The 19,972-nt window shown below is 42.9% G+C and overlaps 1 protein-coding gene across 1 annotated transcript in view; it reads left to right on the top strand.

Annotated features, from left to right (window-relative positions):
* Window positions 1–15,644, top strand: part of LOC143829398 (uncharacterized) — a 79,831-nt gene extending 64,187 nt beyond the window's left edge. Inside the window, exon 6 of the mRNA XM_077320200.1 lies at window positions 15,355–15,644. Coding sequence (XP_077176315.1) covers window positions 15,355–15,375 — 21 coding nt within the window. The 3' untranslated portion in view covers window positions 15,376–15,644. The remainder of the gene's footprint in view (window positions 1–15,354) is intronic.
* The last annotated feature ends 4,328 nt before the right edge of the window (window positions 15,645–19,972 follow it).

Here is a 19,972-nt window from a genome sequence, read left to right as displayed (position 1 = left end):
TTTACCTGTAGACCTCCCCTTGTGCAAAAAAAGAAAGAAAGAAAGGGAAAAAAAGAAGTCATACAAGGTCACACTGTTTAGTTAGCAGCCTGGCAGACAGGATCTAGGGGTCATGAGTCAGATATGAGGGCTTCCCTTTTCTCAGAACAGATAGTGCCTGATAAGAAGTAGGCTGGCTGAAAAAATTAGATAGGAACAATGTGAATAGAAATTGCTTGTCAAGTAGGGAAGAGCTGGCTGGTTCTGACCCGTTTTCCAGTCTTTTAACTGGTATGCAGTTGAACGAAGACTTTTTTACCTTTCTAGTGAAGGAAATGCCCTCCATCACTGAAATTTTCCCCAGGATCCAAGTCCTACTGCCGAACCAGCACTCCTGTCAGACATAAATAGATTTCTGATTTCAGATACTAATGAGAAAGATAAGGAACTGTCAAGAGCAGAATGGATCAATTAAAAAGCAATTGCAATGTAATTGCCATTTAACTGCCTTTCTTGTGTAATTATGGTAGCAAGAACGGAGACTTAAACTCAGAATCAAGATGCTTGCTTCCTGTCTGTTGATTCCTGTATTGCGACATGGGCAGGTTACCCAGTAGCCATGGGTGCCAACAGCAAGTTTAGATATTGCTCCTGGGGGGGGAAAGCCTACCCCCTCTGAGCCTGGCATCTGGGCCCTGCAGCTGGAGGCAGGGGAAGGGGGGGCTGGGAAACAGTACAGGCTGTCATCACAAGGGGATGGTGGTGCCAAGTTAGCATGGAAATTACATACAGATGCCATTCTATTTTTCCTCTAGAGAAACTGCTCAGCTACTGGATCACAAACAAAGATGAGCTCAGAAAAAGTCAGATTGGTGAATGACTATTGGCTGCTTTTGCTAAAAGGGGCTAGCTGGACACTTGTTGGTTCTGGAGTCTTAATGGCTGCCTGAATAATATTTTGAAATGTAAGCAAACATGTTCAAACTCCTTCACGAAGAAAAAGAGAGGGATACTACAGCAGTAGTCCCCTGAATAACTTACTGTTTGGGTGCCTTGTTAAAAGACAGCTGCTCCACATCTGGTCATTGTGCAGGGCATCTTCTGAAAAGACCCAGTATTCTGAAAAGTATCACAAATCAAAGTCTGTCAGGTAGTTGTGTGGAGGCAAAAAGAAACTGGAAGGATGTTGAGCTGGAAAGCCTTCCTTTAGAAGCCTGACCCAAGTTAACAGCAATCTTTCCCTTAACTCCTATGAAGTTTGATGAAGCCACAGATAACTCTCTCTCTCTCTCTCTCGCTCTCTCTCTGTCTCTGTCTCTGTCTCTGTCACTCTCAGCATATATGCCCCAAAGAGACACTGAGACTAACATCACTGGGAAGTGGAACTGAAGGAAACAAAACAAAAAAGTAGATTGCATTTCTTTTGGCTTCCAGAGAGATCAGGAAGGGGGAAAACTAGTGACTATAATTCAGTAGAGCAGTGGTTCTCAACCTTCCTAATGCTGCGACCCTTTAGTACACTTCCTCATGTTGTGGTGACTTCCAACTGTAAAATTATGCAAGTGTTCTTTCACAGAAATTAAACCGAAACTGACCAATGGCGTGAAGATCCACTGTTCATGATTGTATATAAATTGGTTTTTCCCCCAGGTTTTCTCAATTCAGTTCTGCTTCTTGTCCCACCATGCTGAAGAAGTTGAAGAAGTGACCCCTTTACTGAAGAGCTATTGCCAATGTGATATCCTGTACCTGTAGAAATTAATACTGGTGATATTACATTAAGACTACAATTGCAACCACTGAAGAAGCACTAGAAAGCGGGATTGAATACCTGGGACCCCGTTCTGGTTGCAAAATTAAAGAAGATACAACTTTTTGCCTTTCTGTTTCATTTGCTTTGGGTGTATTTCTACAAGAAACCAACGGTGTTTCTTCATATGAAATTCCCACCAGAAGTTTGAGTCCAGTAGCCCCTTTAAGACCAACAAAGTTTAATTCAAGGTATAAGCGTTTGTGTGCATACACACTTCTTCGTGCACATGAAAGCTTGTACCCAGAATAAAACCTTGTTGGTCTTAAAGTTGCCATGGGACCCAGACTTTGTTCTGTTGCTTCTGTCCAACACGGCTGCCCACCTGAATCTAAACCTCCACCAGTTCAATTATGTTCTGTTTGCCAGTATTTTGTTGGACAGTTCACTTATTTATGAACAGCTAGAGTCTGTTCAAAGGGTTACTTGCTGTACAACCAAAGGGTACAGTGCAATGTACCTGGCAGTATTTTATACCTACATGTTCACACAGTCCAATGGGTGTCGTCATTTCTCCTCCCAATATAATGTTCATTGCTGCATTCTCTTCTGAAAAAAGTTGTTTAAATAAAGAGTGAGCAAGTCAGGTAATTATTTATAACATTAAAAAAAAATTGTGTGTGTGTGTAAGGGTAATTTTATCCAGGAGGCTGCCTATAAAATATACCAAGAACTTTCCCTCAATTTATATTGAAGCAATCAGGTTTCCCCAGTTACAAAAAATAATGTGGGTTGAATAGTGTTTATATGAGGGGGAACGGGACACACAGTGTATGGAGCTATGATGGACTGCACTGTTTAAAACAGAGTAAAAGAGTACAAAGGGTTAATTCTTCACTGAGCCAAAAAGCCTTGATTGACAGGTTGCTCCAAGCAGTCTGATAAGTTTGCATCAGCTGAGCAGAGAAAGAATTGAGAGTTGCATGCTGAGGAGAGAGGCAGATTTCTTCTTCGGCTGAGTTTAGTACTGACAGTCAGATTTCAGCCTTAGCTGACAGCAGTTTAACACAGACTGGGACTCGGGAGAAAAGTTGGCAAGGAAGTTTGGGAAGTAGATAGAGGCTCCCATATAGGTCAAGGAAATGGGATAGATCTTCTAGACCAGTGGTTCTCAACCTTTCTAATGCCGTGACCCTTTAATATAGTTCCTCATGTTGTGGTGACCCCCAACCATAAAATTATCCAAGTATTCTTTCACAGAAATAAAACCAAAACCGACCAATGGCGTGAAGATCCATTGTTCATGATTGCATATAAATTGTTTTTTTTTCTGGGGCTTTTCAGTTCTGCCTCATGTCCCACCATGCCGATCTCACTCTTTTCCGCTGCTCCAGACAGATTAGAAGAAGAAGAAGAAGAAGAGTTGGTTCTTATATGCCGCTTTTCCCTACCCGAAGGAGGCTCAAAGCGGCTTACAGTCGCCTTCCCATTCCTCTCCCCACAACAGACACCCTGTGGGGTGGGTGAGGCTGAGAGAGCGCTGATATCACTGCCCGGTCAGAACAGTTTTATCAGTGCTGTGGCGAGCCCAAGGTCACCCAGCTGGTTGCATGTGGGGGAGCGCAGAATCGAACCCGGCATGCCAGATTAGAAGTCCGCACTCCTAACCACTACACCAAACTGGCTCTCTCTAGATGGTGCCCCCCTGGCCAAGGTGCTAGCCCTGCTGTGACCCCTGTGAAAGGGTCATTTGACTCCAAAGGAGTCCCGACCCCCAGGCTAAGAACCAGTGTTCTAAACTCAAAGTGACAAGAAAATTCCCTAACGTCAAATAGGGAGTTCGCTCTGAAGAGGACAAAGATCCCTGGTCTGGTTAGAAGCAGCCTTTAGATACTTTAAGAGTTAGTTAAAAACTCAAAGAAGTATACGGGTGTTTCAAGAGAAGAGGTTTGGGTATTGGAAAGAGCCTTTCGGAAACCAAAAAGATCAGAGAACACTCAAAGAAAGTGTACTGGACTGTTTGTGGAAAACTTTGGAACAAAAATCTTTCAACAGAGATTTAAGTCATGATGAAAAGCTTAAGAAATAAAGTCTGTACTTGTACTGGTTTTATCTCATAAATTTCAACTCCTGATTACACCTGACCTTTTCCCTCTATGTTAAATAAAATAGTTCATTTTTTAATTTCAAAATACCTCATATACCATTTAAGTTGATTAAATTAAAGCAGGCTTCTGATCCTCCCCTCAGTTTCTTAGGTTGAGACAACAGCCAAAATATCATACTGTGAAAGGGTGGGACAACTAGAGTTCTTCAGCCAAGAAAACACATGACTAGGGCAGCTAAGTTGTAGAAGTGACAGAAGAACAGAGGGAAAATCTTGCCTTTGAGGGCAGGAAATGGATAAGATTATCATAGAAAGAGAATCTGGGGGAAAAATGGTCTGTCCCTCTCCCCAATAAGCTTTTAAAAACAACCTCTGATGGCTTCCAGTGTGACCTTGGTGCTGGACTAAGCACTTTTGCTTTCATCAGGAGAGCAACATGGGCATGATTAATGGCTGGGGATGTTCTCTCAGTCAAATTTAGTTCTTCAGATAAAGGGAAAGTCAAGAGAGATAAACCACATATACCTCTGATACCTGTTTTTCCAGTTGGCAAGTAAGAAACTGAAGTTTGCTGATGTTCTAGGTGGACAATAGGGTTGGACTTTCTTGTTCTATGCTGCATTTGATTTTTAAATCTGCTCACACACACTTCCTTAAAAGATTGAACAATGGACTTAACTGATAGGTGTTATCTACACCATGAAATACTTATGGTGAGACTTCTTTTTTCTTGACTTTGAACTTGGCAATTACTGATGAAAGATTTATGACTTACTTCATGGGAAGCAGACAGAAGATACTTAAACAACTTAAATATGTGTTCAGAATAATTTATTTTTAAACAAGAGATTTTGTTCTGTTTAATTTGATCTCTTCTGAAAACTACAATTCTAAACCTTTTTCTGATTGATGAAGATAGATTAAATGGCTGGGTAAATTGTCTTTATTTTAATACCTGGGATTTTGAATCGATAATACCCATCAAAGTTCTGTTGCCTTGAAGACTGTTATGTGGAGACTGTTTAGCAACAGAAATGCTTAATTTCAGAAGACTGGCGTCTTCATAACTGAATTATTAGACTGTGGAATTGGCCTGAAACAAACTTATATGACACTAGGAAAAGAGCCCATTGTAAACGAAATAAAATGGGTGCTAGAATGTGGGGGAGAGGGAGGGACAGGGCAGCGCGCGGAAAGCAAGGGCACCTTAGTGAGGAGGCATCGTCGAGGGCGGGCGGCGGCGGCGGGGTGTCCTCCTCGGCGTGTCCGCGGCGGCCATGTTGAGTTGCGGGTGGGTCTTTTAGAGCTCCGACTGGCGGGGGTTGCTCGGGCGGCGGCCTGACGCGGCGAGAGGCGCTTTGCGGTACTTTTTAACATATTTATTAATGATCTAGATGAGGGGGTGGAGGGACTATTCATCAAGTTTGCAGATGACACCAAATTGGGAGGACTGGCAAATACTCCAGAAGATAGAGACAGAGTTCAACGAGATCTTAATACAATGGAAAAATGGGCAAATGAGAACAAGATGCAATTTAATAAAGATAAGTGTAAAGTTCTGTATCTGGGTCAGAAAAATGAAAAGCATGCCTACTGGATGGGGGATACGCTTCTAGGTAACACTGTGTGTGAACGAGACCTAGGGGTACTTGTGGATTGTAAGCTAAATGTGAGCAGGCAGTGTGATGCAGTGGTAAAAAAGGCAAATGCCATTTTGGGCTGTATCAACAGGGGCATCACATCAAAATCACAAGAAGTCATAGTCCCATTGTATACGGCACTGGTCAGACCACACCTGGAGTACTGTGTGCAGTTCTGGAGGCCTCACTTCAAGAAGGATGTAGATAAAATTGAAAAGGTACAGAGGAGAGCAACAAGGATGATCTGGGGCCAAGGGGCCAAGCTCTATGAAGATAGATTGAGGCACTTGGGAATGTTCAGCTGGAGAAAAGGAGGTTGAGAGGGGACATGATAGCCCTCTAAGTATTTGAAAGGTTGTCACTTGGAGGAGGGCAGGATGCTGTTTCTGTTGGCTGCAGAGGAAAGGACACGCAGTAATGGGTTTAAACTACAAGTACAACGATATAGGCTAGATATCAGGAAAAAACCTTTCACAGTCAGAGTAGTTCAGCAGTGGAATAGGCTGCCTAAGGAGGTGGTGAGCTCCCCCTCACTGGCAGTCTTCAAGCAAAGGTTGGATACACACTTTTCTTGGATGCTTTAGGATACTTTGGGGCCTGTATGGCCCCTTCCAACTGTATGATTCTGTGATTCTATGGCTTATCTTTTAAAATCTGGGATGATTATAAAACATTCAATGGAACCTTCAAATCTAGTTACAGTGGATCTGCTGTAAGAAATGTTTGATGGTTTAATAAGGAACCTTGAAGGATTTTAGAAGTAAAAAGTAAAATTATTGATTTAAAAGAAGCCATGAAGGAATTTAGACAAGAATGTCAGAATTTTGATTACAATAGGAGACTTGGATGAAACTAGGGAGGAAATTATAAATTTGAAATTAAGACTGTATTGTTTAGCAAAGACCTGGAAAGAGAAACAGATAACTTCAGGCCAATAGCAACCAGAGAGAGTGAGGAATTTGAACATTTGGGACTCCTAGAATTAACTGATGAAGATATCAGAGATGGAATTGCTATGGCATCAGCAGGCTTTTTGAATTTGGAAATAAACCTGTGGACTTGGAAGGCTTTGTGCAAAAGGCAAAGGAATTTCTACAGTAACTTGAAGAGAAAATAGAGCAGAATCAAGAACAAGATTTGCAAGATTCACATTATCAGCTGCAGGAAAAAAAAAGGAGCTAGATGTCTTGGAACTATATGGATTTGGGGAATGATTAAATGGTTGAAAAAGAGGGTAGAAATAGTGGGAATGTCCAAATTAATTAGTTTAATTAGAAATTATCTATAGCAATGGGAAATATTCTTTAGGCCTCCTGTGTGATTGGATTACAGATGAAATGATGATCTCTAGATTTGAGGAAGGGAAAAAATTGAAAATATAGAAAACACCTGACTTTAAAGCTTCTAGTGCAGTGGTCCCCAACCCCCGGTCCGGGGACCAGTACTGGTCCGTAGATCAGTCCGTACCAGGCCGCGGCTCCTCCTCGTCCTCCTCCCCGGCTGCTGCCTCGGGGTCTGCCATGCCACTCTGCTGCCAGCTCACCTTTGGTGTTCTCCAGTGGCCACCATGGCTGGGCCTCCCCTTCGGCGTGGCACTGCACAGCTGCTGCTGGCAGCGCCCCCCAGCAGGCAGCAGGAAGTCAGGGGTGCTGGCAAAAAAACAAGTGGAGCAGGGGCTCAGACGGCGGTGATGTTCCTCAACAAAAGACTACCCCCCCCTTGGGCCTCAGTAAAATTGTCAAGCATTGAACGGTCCCCAGTGATAAAAAGGTTGGGGACCACTGTTCTAGTGTACTGGATATTAATCTAATTTATAACTATTGTAGATAATATTGGGAACCTTTTTATTTCTGACTTTGCCACCACTTCCTGACTCTTACAAGAGGATATATTTTAAGATGGACTGGACACAGACAGTACTTTTAAGAGAGTAGAAAATGTTTTGAGAATGGTTTCAATTCTCATGATACTGATGCTTTCCTTTTGGTCCCACTGTCTGGTCAAGCTGGTTTTGAAACTATGGAAACTCTGGGTTACATGGACACTTGAGATTTCTCTACCTGTCAGAGCTAGACAAATAGCAGTGTTTTTCACAGAGGCATATGACACTTTGATTTACTACCTAGATGTCAAATAGAAGTCTGACCTTGAGGAAAGATGTCTGTATCCAAATGAGTAACAACTGTGTACATGGACTGTGTGAAAAACGATTGTCTGGAAAGGCACTAAGTCACCATGGGAAGGAAAAATGTAGTATATAAAGGGGTTGTGTTAGCAAGCATCAATATGCATATCTTGTTACTAATTTTCCTCTTTATGCAGAAGGTAGAAAAGTTATGGGAGAAGATTGCTGGAACCTCATTGTGTGACTGGTAGACCCCCTATTTTTTCTCTCCCTTCAATCTGAAAATAACAAATTGACAAATAATGAGGATGCTGAATGATTGTATTAACACTGTTTATTGTTTGACAGGTTGCTGAAGGGTCACCTTTGTCTCATGTTCAGGTGGGCGAGTAGTGATTCATTAAAGATGTCTTTCAGCCCTGATTAGATTGTCCCTTGCTGATTGCTCATTGAAGACATCTGTTCAACTTTAAATGAATCAACTTCTATGAAGGTCACAATATAGCCTGCCCCACTAGTGGAAGAGGTTAAGTCATTTCTCTCACTCCCTATCCATGTATGGATCTGCTCACCACTGCCATCAAGTCGAAGCCTTTGCAGTGGTTCTCAACCTTCCTAATGCCGTGACCCTCTAATAGAGTTCCTCATGTTGTGGTGACCCCCAACCATAATGCATGTGTTCTTTCACAGAAATTAAACCAAAACTGACCAGTGGCATGAAGATCTATTGTTCATGATTGTATATAGTTTGTTTTCCAGGGTTTCTCAGTTCTGACTCTTGTCTCACCATGCTGATCTCACTCTTTCTCACTGCTCCAAACAGACGATCTACCCCACAAGGCTGTTGTGTAGATGGAACCCTGGCCAAGCTGCTTGCCCTTCCGCAACTCCTGTGAATGGGTCATTCAACCCCCAAAGGGGACCTGACCCCCAAGTTGAGAACCACTTAAAGTCAAACTACATGATTTGCTTCCCCAATTGCTGCAGGGGCCTGATTTTCCTAGAGACCCCAAACCTACCTCCCTATTCCATTTTCAGGAGCCATACAGCCATTTCAGTAGTATTATTGGGAGTAGATTCTTTTGCTGTGGCTTTAAAACTACCAACCAACCAACCACCACCACCACCACCACCACCATCACCACCATCCCATTAATAGTTACAAATTATGATAATACTTTTGAAAATCACTGATGGAGAAGACTGCGGGGTGTTAATTTTTCAAGTCAAACATAAGACCATAAGAGCAATACAATAATAGTACATAATCTAGACTTGTGTTTGGTTGCCAACCATTCAGACCCTCCATTAGGAAATCTTAGCTGGGTTATTTGATTAAGAACAGACCCAAGGGTCTCCCCTGAAAAGTGGGGAGGTTGGTGGCAGCCCTATCTGATTTGTTAGACTGCATTTGTTACTGCTTGTATTGATCTAAATTCTTGATTGTAGGAAGAAGGGGGAATTGTTTAATTATTTATTAATATTATTATGGTTGTTATAGGGGGAGGAAGGTGATGGGGTGGATGGATAATATGGAGGCCAGCCAGGAATTCGGGATCTCAGCAATTGGGGAATGGGGAAGTATGGTGGTTGGAGAAGGTGGGTCCATAAATAATTTTTTTTTGTAGGCTAGGATATGAACCTGCCATGTATGATGGAGACCTGGGCCAAAAGAGAGGGCCAAATGATGCCCTCACCCAAAAAAGCCCAGAATCCCTGGTCAGTCTAGTCTGGAGGAAATTCATCCTCTGACCCCAGAGTTATGATCAGCATTTCCTAGGGCATGTACTTTCCCTCCTTATATTGTACTTTTATATTCTATTAAAGGCTTGTTGTTATTGTTCCTCTGACTTGCCCATTCAGTTGTCTACTGGCAAGAAAGGGCCACAAGAGCCAAGCTCAGACACAATCCCTTCAGCCACTTACACTATGCCTAAATTCACAGAATCAGCATTTCCATGAGGCTAGCCTCTGCTTAAAAACTTCCAAGGAAGGAGAACCTTCTAAGGAAGCCTGTTCCACTGAGGAACCACTCTAACTGTCAGGAACTTCTTCCGGATGTTTAGCTGAAAATTCATTTGAATTAATTTCATCCCATTAGTCCTGGCCCTACCCTCTGGCGAAATAGAAAACAACTCTGCTCAATCTTCTATGTGACAGCCCATCAAGTATTTGAAGATGGCCTTCATATCCCCTTTTAGTCATCTTCTCTGTAGGCTAGAGAGACCAAGCCCCCTCAACCGATCTTCATATGTCTGCTGAATCCTTCCCTACATTCCACCCCCAAACTCTCCAGGTATTTCCCAACCTGGTGCTGGCAAGATTCACTCTCCTGCAGTGTTCTCTAAACTGCCTTGAGACCTATTTGGAGAAGGGCGGTCTAAAAAATTAAATAATAATAATAATAATAATAATAATAATAATAATAATAATAATAATAATAATAATAAATCTTTTTTCATCACCTTTGTTTTCTTTGGCTTGTATTGATGCTCCATTTTACCTCTACCTCTCCTTTTATAACGAGAGCCTATCAACTGGAAGGTTTCTACCAATCCCAGGCCAAGGCACTTCTACCCAATAACACAGTGGTTCTCAACCTTGGGGTCACAACCCCATTTGGCCCCTTCCCTGGGGTCACCAGGTTGCTGGTTGCGGTTGCAGCGGCAGGCGGCGGTGGCCGGTGGCCGACGGAGGCAGCAGAGCTATGGCAATGGCTGCCTCCACGCCACTTTGATTGTTGTGTGCCTGCTGCCACCACCACGATTGGGGTCGCTGCACAGGTAAGGTTGAGAACCGCTGCAATAACAGAAGTCCTGGCGTCCTTTTTGCTCCTTTCCTAAACTTTCTGCGAAATCCCCAGCAGATGGATTTCTGACCTAACCCTGAGCTTCTCAAAAGGTACTGCAAACATTCCTTTCTCACCTTCCTGGGAGAAACTGACCCAGGCATAACCAGGGATAGTGGCTCCAATCGGTGTGTTTCTTCTTACAGCCTACTCCTCTGCCTCCCTGCTTGTCTGTCTAGGAAAGGAATATTTTTGTTTATTTACTCACAGAGGAAGTTGGAATCTTTTCCACGAAGTTACAGCCTTATGCACAAAATGTGTATAATCTTTAAATAATTTCAGTTGATTAACCATTGGACTGCTTGTTTTGAGCAACCTACATCTATGTATATATTGGTCAATAAACCCGGGCAGGATTTCCAGGCACGTGTACACAGCGGTTGAGAGATGAATGTTTATTATTCATACTTTACATATTTGACGCAGGAAATACCAGACCACTACTGCTTTACCTGCTGCCATCACAATTGCGGAATAAAATGTGGAGGTGTTCTAATGGCTGCTATAGCCAAAGGAAAGATCTTATAAGGAGGAAACATGGCACATTATGTGCCTTTGGCAGTTATGATTTATTTCTGCTGTTCCAGGATACGGTGGAAAAATGAAAACTGCCAATGCTATTTTGTGGTTCATGCTTGTATGCCAGTCCTACTGAATCCCAGTAAACATGATTACAATCAAGCACAGCGGCCTGTAGTTGCAGATCAGCCACTTTTCTCAATCCAACCTGCATCACAGGGACCGTTTACGCACTGGAGGTTTCATGCTGGGCTGCAGGGTGGAGTTTTAGTCATGGCAGGTTGCCCCACCTCTTCCTGCACCCACATGGAGGAGCATTTGGCCCGGTGCACCTTATCCGCCCCCGATTTGTGCTCCTGCATGGGAGCTGGGGCAGTGAAGTTCCCAGTGCATAAACGGTCAGGGTGGTGCAGGGGATTACATCAGAAACTCCTTCAGAGTGCTGGCCTGAGCAAATTGACAGAAGGCAGGCTGAAATGTAATAACATTTGTCACGTTCAGTTAAGATTAACTCCTTGAATGTAAGACAACCCCCTCAAAATGTTATACATGAACAAAAAGCAATACTTATTTGATATAACTGTAACCGTAAGACTACCTACTGTTTTTCGATGCCATCCCTGGGGGAAAAAAACCTCCTAGGCTTGCATATGAGTAAATACTGTAAATGCATATATTCCAGATTAACAGTCTCATCCTGGCATGACCTCTCAGGAGTTCCAGAGGTAGCAATAGTTAAGAAAAATCTTACAGCAATCTTGCAGAGATCTTACAGTAAAAATACCTTGGAATGAACATAATTAGGGAAAACTAAAAAGGAATCTTGTGGTCCTGAGAATGCCTGATACATATCCTCCAGGAACAAGTGCTATTGTATTGGTGGTAGGCAATGGATTGTGCAAAGTGCTCAGGACAGTAGTTGAAAGCCTGTAGATCTATGGTGGCCCGTGAGTTTTCTGTAGAATGTGCTTCTATATCCTTTGGCCGTTGTGCAGTGAGGCCCACAAAGTGAACCTACTAGTAGACTGGTCCAGGCTCAGGTGGATAATGGGGTGGAAGTTGAAGTGTAGACTGTCTCAAAGCCTTCCTGTCCATGGGTCAAATTATGAAGATATTATTGAAAGATCTAGGCTCAAGGCGAACAGTGGAATGGTGCAGAAAATCCTTATCAGCACCATTAACCTTAAGATAAAAACTATTCCCAACGATATAGTAATTGTGGATGATTTAAAAGTGGCAAAACATGGCCATCAGTGCCAGACTTTAGTTTTCCTGATGCAGATTGATTTAGTTATATCTTTGAAAGTTTTAAAAAGCAATTTACATTGTTCTTGCGTCTGTGTTAAAATGCATAAGACTGACATGGAATGGTAAAGAATGAGAGGGGTTCAGATTTTTTTTCAACACATTTGCTAAATAAAGATAATATGGTATCCTGGAAAAAAAAATCTATAGCCACTTCCAATGGAGGAACATTACCTCTTTAGTCCTGCTTAATCTTCTACGCTCCCAAATAATTCTTGTATGTATGGGAAGGATATGCAAGAGATTGGATTAGGCACTCTGCAGTATTAGCAGATAAAATGCATCAGAACCCTAATAGACCCTCCTGGAGCAAATGGACTTACCAGTGCTAAGTGATAAAGAATTAACTGTTTCTGTCCCATTGTGCTGGGAGGGATGGGAGGGACAGACTCTAACGCTGAATATTTATTGGCTCCATACCCCAAGACAAATAGGACTATTTTGAAAGAAGCACAGTTCAAATGAAATTAGCCTTTCCGATGAGAGCACCCAGAGAGCCTTTCCCATGATTTAGTGATGTAATCATCAGTGCTAATTTGATTTAAAGGGGACTTGTGGTTGCCTTCATCCAACAGGGAAGCGTTAGCCATGACATGACCTCCTAGATAACTACAGATCTTACGGGAGCATGAAGGTAGAAGCTTATCATTAATGGCCTGAGCTGGCTGACCTTTGCTTAGATTAACTCCGCTCTTTAGAAAATAATTTCATTTACAGCAGCTGAGCTCTTCTGGCCAGGGTCTGCTGATTCAGGATTGAAATGTCACTGTGGTTACAGTAGTCGTTAACATCAACTATCCATTGATTTTTGCTTTTGCAGTGTTTTAAGGAAAGGACTGTCAAAGGTGCTGTTCTTAGCACTTCTTGGCATGCGGGCAGCGCTCACAGGCCTTGTGCAGATGTCCTTATGGAGGTGGCAGACCAAGCCTTTTGGGGGCTACATTTAGGCTCATGCACATAAGTATGTCAGAAAAGTAGCCGTCTTTCTTTCGTGGCCCAAGAACTTTGATGGCTGCCATCTGTAGGAGAGTCATGGATGCCGATGAAGGGGAAAATAATAAAGAGCAGAACATTTCGACTCAGCATCAGTGGCTGGCTTTGAAGCTACTCGTAAGGCTGAAGGTGGATAATGTTTATTAATATTCTGAGCCATTGGTTCACATTTGATAATAAATGAAATGCATCTATCCCATGAAGTCCCACCTCCCAGTCATTCTCAGCATTTTCATCTGGACTTTTGCCATGTTTAGTTAAGATTTATAGTTGATCTACACAGCATCAGACAACCAGACTTTTACCCTGCTTAGTTCATTACCTCCCATTGTTATGGAATGGCCCTGGTTACAGTGCCACTGATTGCCACTTAGACTTTATAAATGATTACATGTAAATCACATATGCTGTTATTGTCCCTCCTCAGAATACTACCCATTGTCCTTTGGATGCAGTAATCTCATTTCTAGATGGGCATAGTTTTCTCATAGCAATGAAATCTAATGTGCATGACATATGCATTTTGTCAGAACTGATTTGCACAATGGCAAGGAATTTCCTCCTATTCCCTGGATAGTTTCTACACAGAAGAAGAGCTGGTTTTGTACCCTGCTTTTTACTATCCAAAGAAGTCTCAAAGCAGTCTCCTTCCCTTCGTCTTCCCATAAATGATACCCTGTGAAGCAGGTGAGTCTCAGAGAGCTCTGAGAACTGTGACTAGCCCAAGGTCAGCCAGCTGGCTGCATGTGGATGAATGGGGAATCAACCCTGATTCTCCAGATTAGAGGCTGCTGCTCTTAGCTGCTACACCAAGCTGGCTGTCAATATGTTTATCACTCCTTTTGTAAAGGTATCCCCTGTGCAAGCACTGGGTCATGTCTGACCCTTGGGGTGACGCCCTCCAGCGTTTTCATGGCAGACTCAATACGGGGTGGTTTGCCAGTGCCTTCCCCAGTCATTACCGCTTACCCCCCAGCAAGCTGGGTACTCATTTTACCGACCTCAGAAGGATGGAAGGCTGAGTCAACCTTGAGGTGGCCGCTGGGATCGAACTCCCAGCCTCATGGACAGAGCTTTCAGGCTGCATGTCTGCTGCCTTACCACTCTGCGCTACAAGAGACTCCTTTTGTAATGATTGTCAAATATCTTGTAACCAGCTGTGTTCACAGTGTTTCCTTTCTGTCCATGGAAAGCTCACAAAAGGCTCCCCATCTTAGCCACAGTTTCTTTCAATAGAGGTGAACCTCTGAGGCTCTTGTATGTCTCTATACAATCTGTATTATTTCCAATTATTCTCAGAGGTCACACCTTTCTCTTGCTCTTGAACACTGGTTCATAGTTGTCAGTATGGAAAGCTGTATCCACACAACTCCTCTGATAAGCACTTCACATGTACACATCTTGTGTGGATTATACAGGGGGGTGAGAAATACCATTTTAATCTGCTTTAACTACTGGATGCATATCTTCATTGTCCATCCCCCAGCTGCTGATGTCATCAATACTTTTGCTGATTTTGTGCCCACGTTGCAAGGTTTGTTAATTTACTAGCTAGGGTCTTCCACCATTCCTCGACTATCCATCCCTATTCCACTTTGTATGCATAACATGATTCATGAAAATGTTTATCATGTAAAATTTCACAGGAATTACGTATCAGGAAAGTGAAGGACAGCTTTCTTGAAGAAACATGAGGGTGATGAATAAAAATATTTTACTCTGGAATATGGTCCACTTATGAGGAAGCATTGATGTGCTTTACTCTCTGCTCATATTCAGGACCTTTACCTTATGGTAATCCCCAACAAATAGATTCATGTGTTCCCTGGAACATAAGTCACAGGTTTGGAAGACATGATCAAGGATATGACATCAACCACACAGGCGTCACCAACCTTTCTTTTTGCATTTTCTTCCGTTAACTGTTCAAGTTCTCTTTTATTCAGAGCACCAATTATTCCCAGAAACATAACGTTGAAAGGATGTAGAGACCTCTTTGGAGACTTGCTTTACCTACCAGTGTCTTAATGGTGGACTGATGAGTGATAAAGTTTGTTTACTTACTTGCCCCATTTTTTTCTCTCTTAGGAAATGTTGATAGATCAATGAACTAAATGATGCCATCCACGGAGACGGAGAAACTGAAGGAGAAACTTGAGTCTTGAATCCAAGGCATCCATCCAAAAGCTGTTGATGACTGTATGGCTGATGTCATGTTGACCACGTTGGCTACTCATAAGACATTCGAGTAGACTCCCTTGAGGTTCAGCGACTGGGATATGATCATTCCTGCTTGTAACATGTTAAAAAGGAACTTTTAAAATCTTAAAATCCACATCTGTTTGGGGGTAATTAAAGTGGGTAATTTTGACCCCACTGTGACAGGAAAGAATGGCTGTCCTGAGGCTTTGAAATGCTTTAAAAATATTCTATTTAAAAAATACTAAAAGACTCAATTGTCTTCTAATAAAATGGGCTTCAGAGTCATATGTGGCATACCTGACATTTAAAAAAACCATCGGAAATGGCATTTGATTTTTTTTAACTGGATTATTTTCCTGAGACCTTAAAAACGAGAAAAGCTCCATAAAGATAAATTGTTTTAGGAGGAGTTCCACTTAAAATTTCTCAGCCTTAATAATAACAATCCCTTCCTACCTTTTTGTTATATAGTCAGGAATGTATGTTGCTTAACAATGGAACACAGATCCCTAGTCCTGGGGACATACTATTTAAACAGCACATTTCAGAGATACCATGTGACGTAGTGGTTAGAGTGTCATACTGGGAGCTGTAAGACCCAGGTTCAAACCCCCAGTCTGCCAAGAAAGCTACCTGGGTGACCTCTCAGCCAAATCCTCCTCACAGGGTTATTACCAGGATAAAACAGAGGTGAGTTAAATGATGCTTAAGCCAGTTTGTGTCTTGATAACTTATTATGCACAGTGGCGGCTGTGCTGGGCCACTGGCAACTCCTAGTGGTGGGGCAGCATCCTGTGTACACCGCATCCCGTGTATGCACAGGGAAGAAATCTCTCAGTGCACATGGTCAGCCCCGCACAACTCTGGGGTGGGTTCTGCTGTGCCTTGCAGTGGCAGCAGCAAAGGGGGAGCATGGGGGTCCCACTGCACGATTGTGGGAGAGTGGCATGCTACTCTCCCAGTATCATGGGGAGGTAAGGATGACCTGTTCAGCTCCATAGTACTGCAAAGCTGAAGGGGGCATTTAGTGTGCCTGCTGGGACATGGCCGGGAGGGGTCTGGGTGCAAGTATTTGTTGTTGTTTTTTTAACATTCAAAACACTCAGAATGCATACAATTCAAGCAATAGGTTAAAAATTCTGTTTAAACCACACTAGTCCAACAAAATCTATATAAATAAAGCAAATAACAGTTGTGCTTGAAGCAGCAGAAACTGCAGTGGAGGGTAGTAAAAGCAGAAATTAAAATGGCAGTTAGGATGGAAAATAAAATGATAATTAAAATGCTAGTTAAACTAGCAGTTAAAACAGCATTCCTAGCTAAGCCCACCCCCGCAATATATAATAGACAAATAAAGCTGACTGGGTAAAAACTGACAATGATGGATTTTAAATGCTCATGAAATAAAAATGTCCTTGATGTTAGGCAGAGCACGAGGGAGGTGGTGGTGGGAATTCTATAATCAAATTACTCATGGTTGCCCAACCTACTTCTGGAGGAGGAGAACATGCTCCGAGAAACCCCAGAAGTCGCATGATCATGCAGAATATGGCCCCCACTTTATGGAACAGCCTGCCTGATGGGGTCAGGAAGGTCCCCCCCCTCTAGCTTTCCTACTGTGTTGTTCTTTCTGTGTTATTGTATATAGTTTGTATTCTCTGTGTCTGTAACTAAGACACTTATCATGTAATTTCTGTATTATTTAATACTAGCAAGAAAGCCCATTGCAATCAGGAATTCAATGGGTGCCAGGACCCAGGGGACACAGGGAGGTGTAGATCTCCCTCTGTGTGTCTCTCTCTCCCTGCATGCCTCCCTCTCTCTCGCTGAGTGCCTCGTAGCAGGAGGCATAGCAGGTAATTAGGGCTCGTTCTTAGGAGAGAAGCAGGGCTGGTCAGTAGCTTGGGGCAGCTTTCTCTGTGTCTCTCTCTGCCTCCCTCGCAGCAGGAGCGATAGAAAGGAATGAGGGCTCGTGTTCAGTATGGCAGGGCTCTGTGTGTGTCTCTCTCTGTCTCTGGTATGGCTGAGGGAGGGAGGGCGGAAGCTGTAGGGACAGGGCCAATCAGGGTGCAGCCAGTGTTGCTGGCTGCACCCTGATTGGCCCTTTTCCAACTTGGCCAGCCGGACACGTTCCACCCCCCAGGCTGTTTCACAAATATATAGAGGAACCATGGATAAGGATGTCACATTAATGTTTGTTTCAGCTCTGTTCAGATTTCTGCTTGGTTCCGGATTTCTGCAATCCAAAGGCTATAGTATTTTTATAGAATGTTCCATCCTGTTGGTAGTACTGATTTACTCTGTGTAATCTGCCTAAAGTATCAGTAAGAAAGGCAGACTATGAAGAACATTAGTAATAAAATAATGTCAGGGATGTTGACTACACTGGCTCACCCTGGAGTGATGTGCTCCAATCTGGAAGCTAGGGGAGAACCTGCAGCCTGCCCCTGTGATGTAAGTCCCAGTGCCTAGACTTAGCTGAGGGGAACTTCCCAGACTCTGCGGTGAAGAAGGAGATGACCATAGTGGTGAGGAACCTGCCCTTATGCCTCGCAGAAGCTCCTGGGAAGAGTAAAAGCATCAGGCTCTGGCCTGGACATGACATTTGATTTATTACTCTTTGTGTGCATACTAGAGACTGTGTCAGCAGCTATCAGGTGTAGCCTTTGATACAACACCTCTGTTGGTTTTTGGTTGGAGTTAAGAGACGGAGAGGAAGGAGAGTGGGGAGACAGATGAGCGAGTTGAAGAGCTTTGCAGGGGTGGGGGGGATTGCTTGCTACTCTTTGTTTTCTGACAACTCAGTCAGGGGCCAGGGGGCTTTGCCTTCCCTTGAATTCCTCCTCCGTTTAGGTCAATTCGGTGTTGCTCATTCTGCCTTTTTGTTTTGTTTTTTGCTCTGAAGCGGGTATGGGGATTGATCTCACTGCCATTTTACAACCCCCCACTGGGGTGTTTGTTTGTTTGTTTGTTTAGGGGGCTTTTTCTTCCCCAGGTAACATTTTGTCTCATTTCAAACTTACCAAACTGGTTTAGTTCAATGGAGGCTATTTTGGGTTGGGTTCAGTTAGGGGCTCAGCATGAACCACAAACTAAATCACGTCCCCCCTCCCCCCCCCCGATCCATGCCCATCCCTATTACAGAATGCTGCTTAGAAGTAAAAAAAAATAACTGCTAGGGAAGAGGATTGTGTCTGCCTTATACTGTCGTTTCATAAATGAAAATATAAGAAGATTCTACTGGTTGTTCCCTTGGTGCCAAAACGTGTCTTTTGTGTAGAATAATGTTAGACCAGAGTACGGAAGGGCACCATTTGGCCTGATGTCACTAATGACAAGACTTTTCTCTGCGGTGGATTAATGCTAGCAAGCTGACCAGAAGGAGGGCATTTTCAATAGGGGATTGACTGAAATGATCTTTGTTGCTCTAGGAGAAGGGAATGGAATCTCAGTGTAAAGAACAGCATGGAAGAAGATGTGCAAAGACAACTGTGGGAACCGGCTAGAAAGAGAGGGGGAAATTCAGAGAGCAGAGGCAGGGCACTTTGCAAGAATGTTCCCTCTTATGTTCTTTCTTTTTGTGCTGCAAATGCCTTATGCAACCCATGGTTCAAACAGGCATTTAGTGATCCTCGTTATACTATTCAGTGTACTTTAAAATCTCAATTTGAAGGTTAGTTCATATTATTTTACGAAATGTATACCTCACCTTTTTGCCCTTACAAGGGCCATCAAGATGGCTAGCAAATTAAAACATATATAATACAATTGAAACCAGCCCAAACAACAATGGCAATACATCGTGAAAGCAAATTTGCCCAGTGGTTTGTGCTACTCATTGCTCCTGGAATTCATGCAAAAAAAGACTCATGTTCATATGATTATACAGGATAATTATGGTGAAACACAACCCTTATAATTTCTATGACTTGAGATTTTTCTAAGTATTTCACATCCTTCATCTCAGTTATGATAACACTGTGTACGAGGGCATTTCATTATCATTGTCCTGCTGCTGATGAGATGAATATGAAGGCTGGATCTTGAGGCAAAACTAACAACAGTGCAGAGTTATACCCTTCTAAATCAAGATCAGTGGCCTCAGATGGATATAACTGCGCTTAGGATCACGCTGTAAATTTCTTTCTAGAACTGTGTCTCTCAGAAGGCTCGAAGCAGAAGTAGAAGATATTTCTTTGGCCACTTCTGTACTGATAGTCTGTACCAGCCTGTAATAGCTTGCCTTCACACCTGGCTGGTCTGAAGCTATAGACTCTTAGTTGTGCTAAGTTAGCACTCACAGCACTGTAACAACAGCATTGTGATTGCTTTCTAGCGCCAATCAGACAGAAATAAAAAGCAGTGCCCTGATACCATAGATGGGATGGAGATACAGAAAAAGGCCTTAATCACCACTCACTACTCTCCCACTTAAGAGTATTCAGAGCAATCACAGGGAGAAGTGACTGGGCTATAAAACACGGGATAAAGAGTTTAAGCAACA

This window comes from Paroedura picta, chromosome 2 (assembly GCF_049243985.1).
Source record: "Paroedura picta isolate Pp20150507F chromosome 2, Ppicta_v3.0, whole genome shotgun sequence".
NCBI classification, from domain to species: Eukaryota; Metazoa; Chordata; class Lepidosauria; order Squamata; family Gekkonidae; genus Paroedura; species Paroedura picta.
Note: the sequence above shows the minus strand (reverse complement) of the source record. Positions and strands in the feature narration are given on the sequence as shown.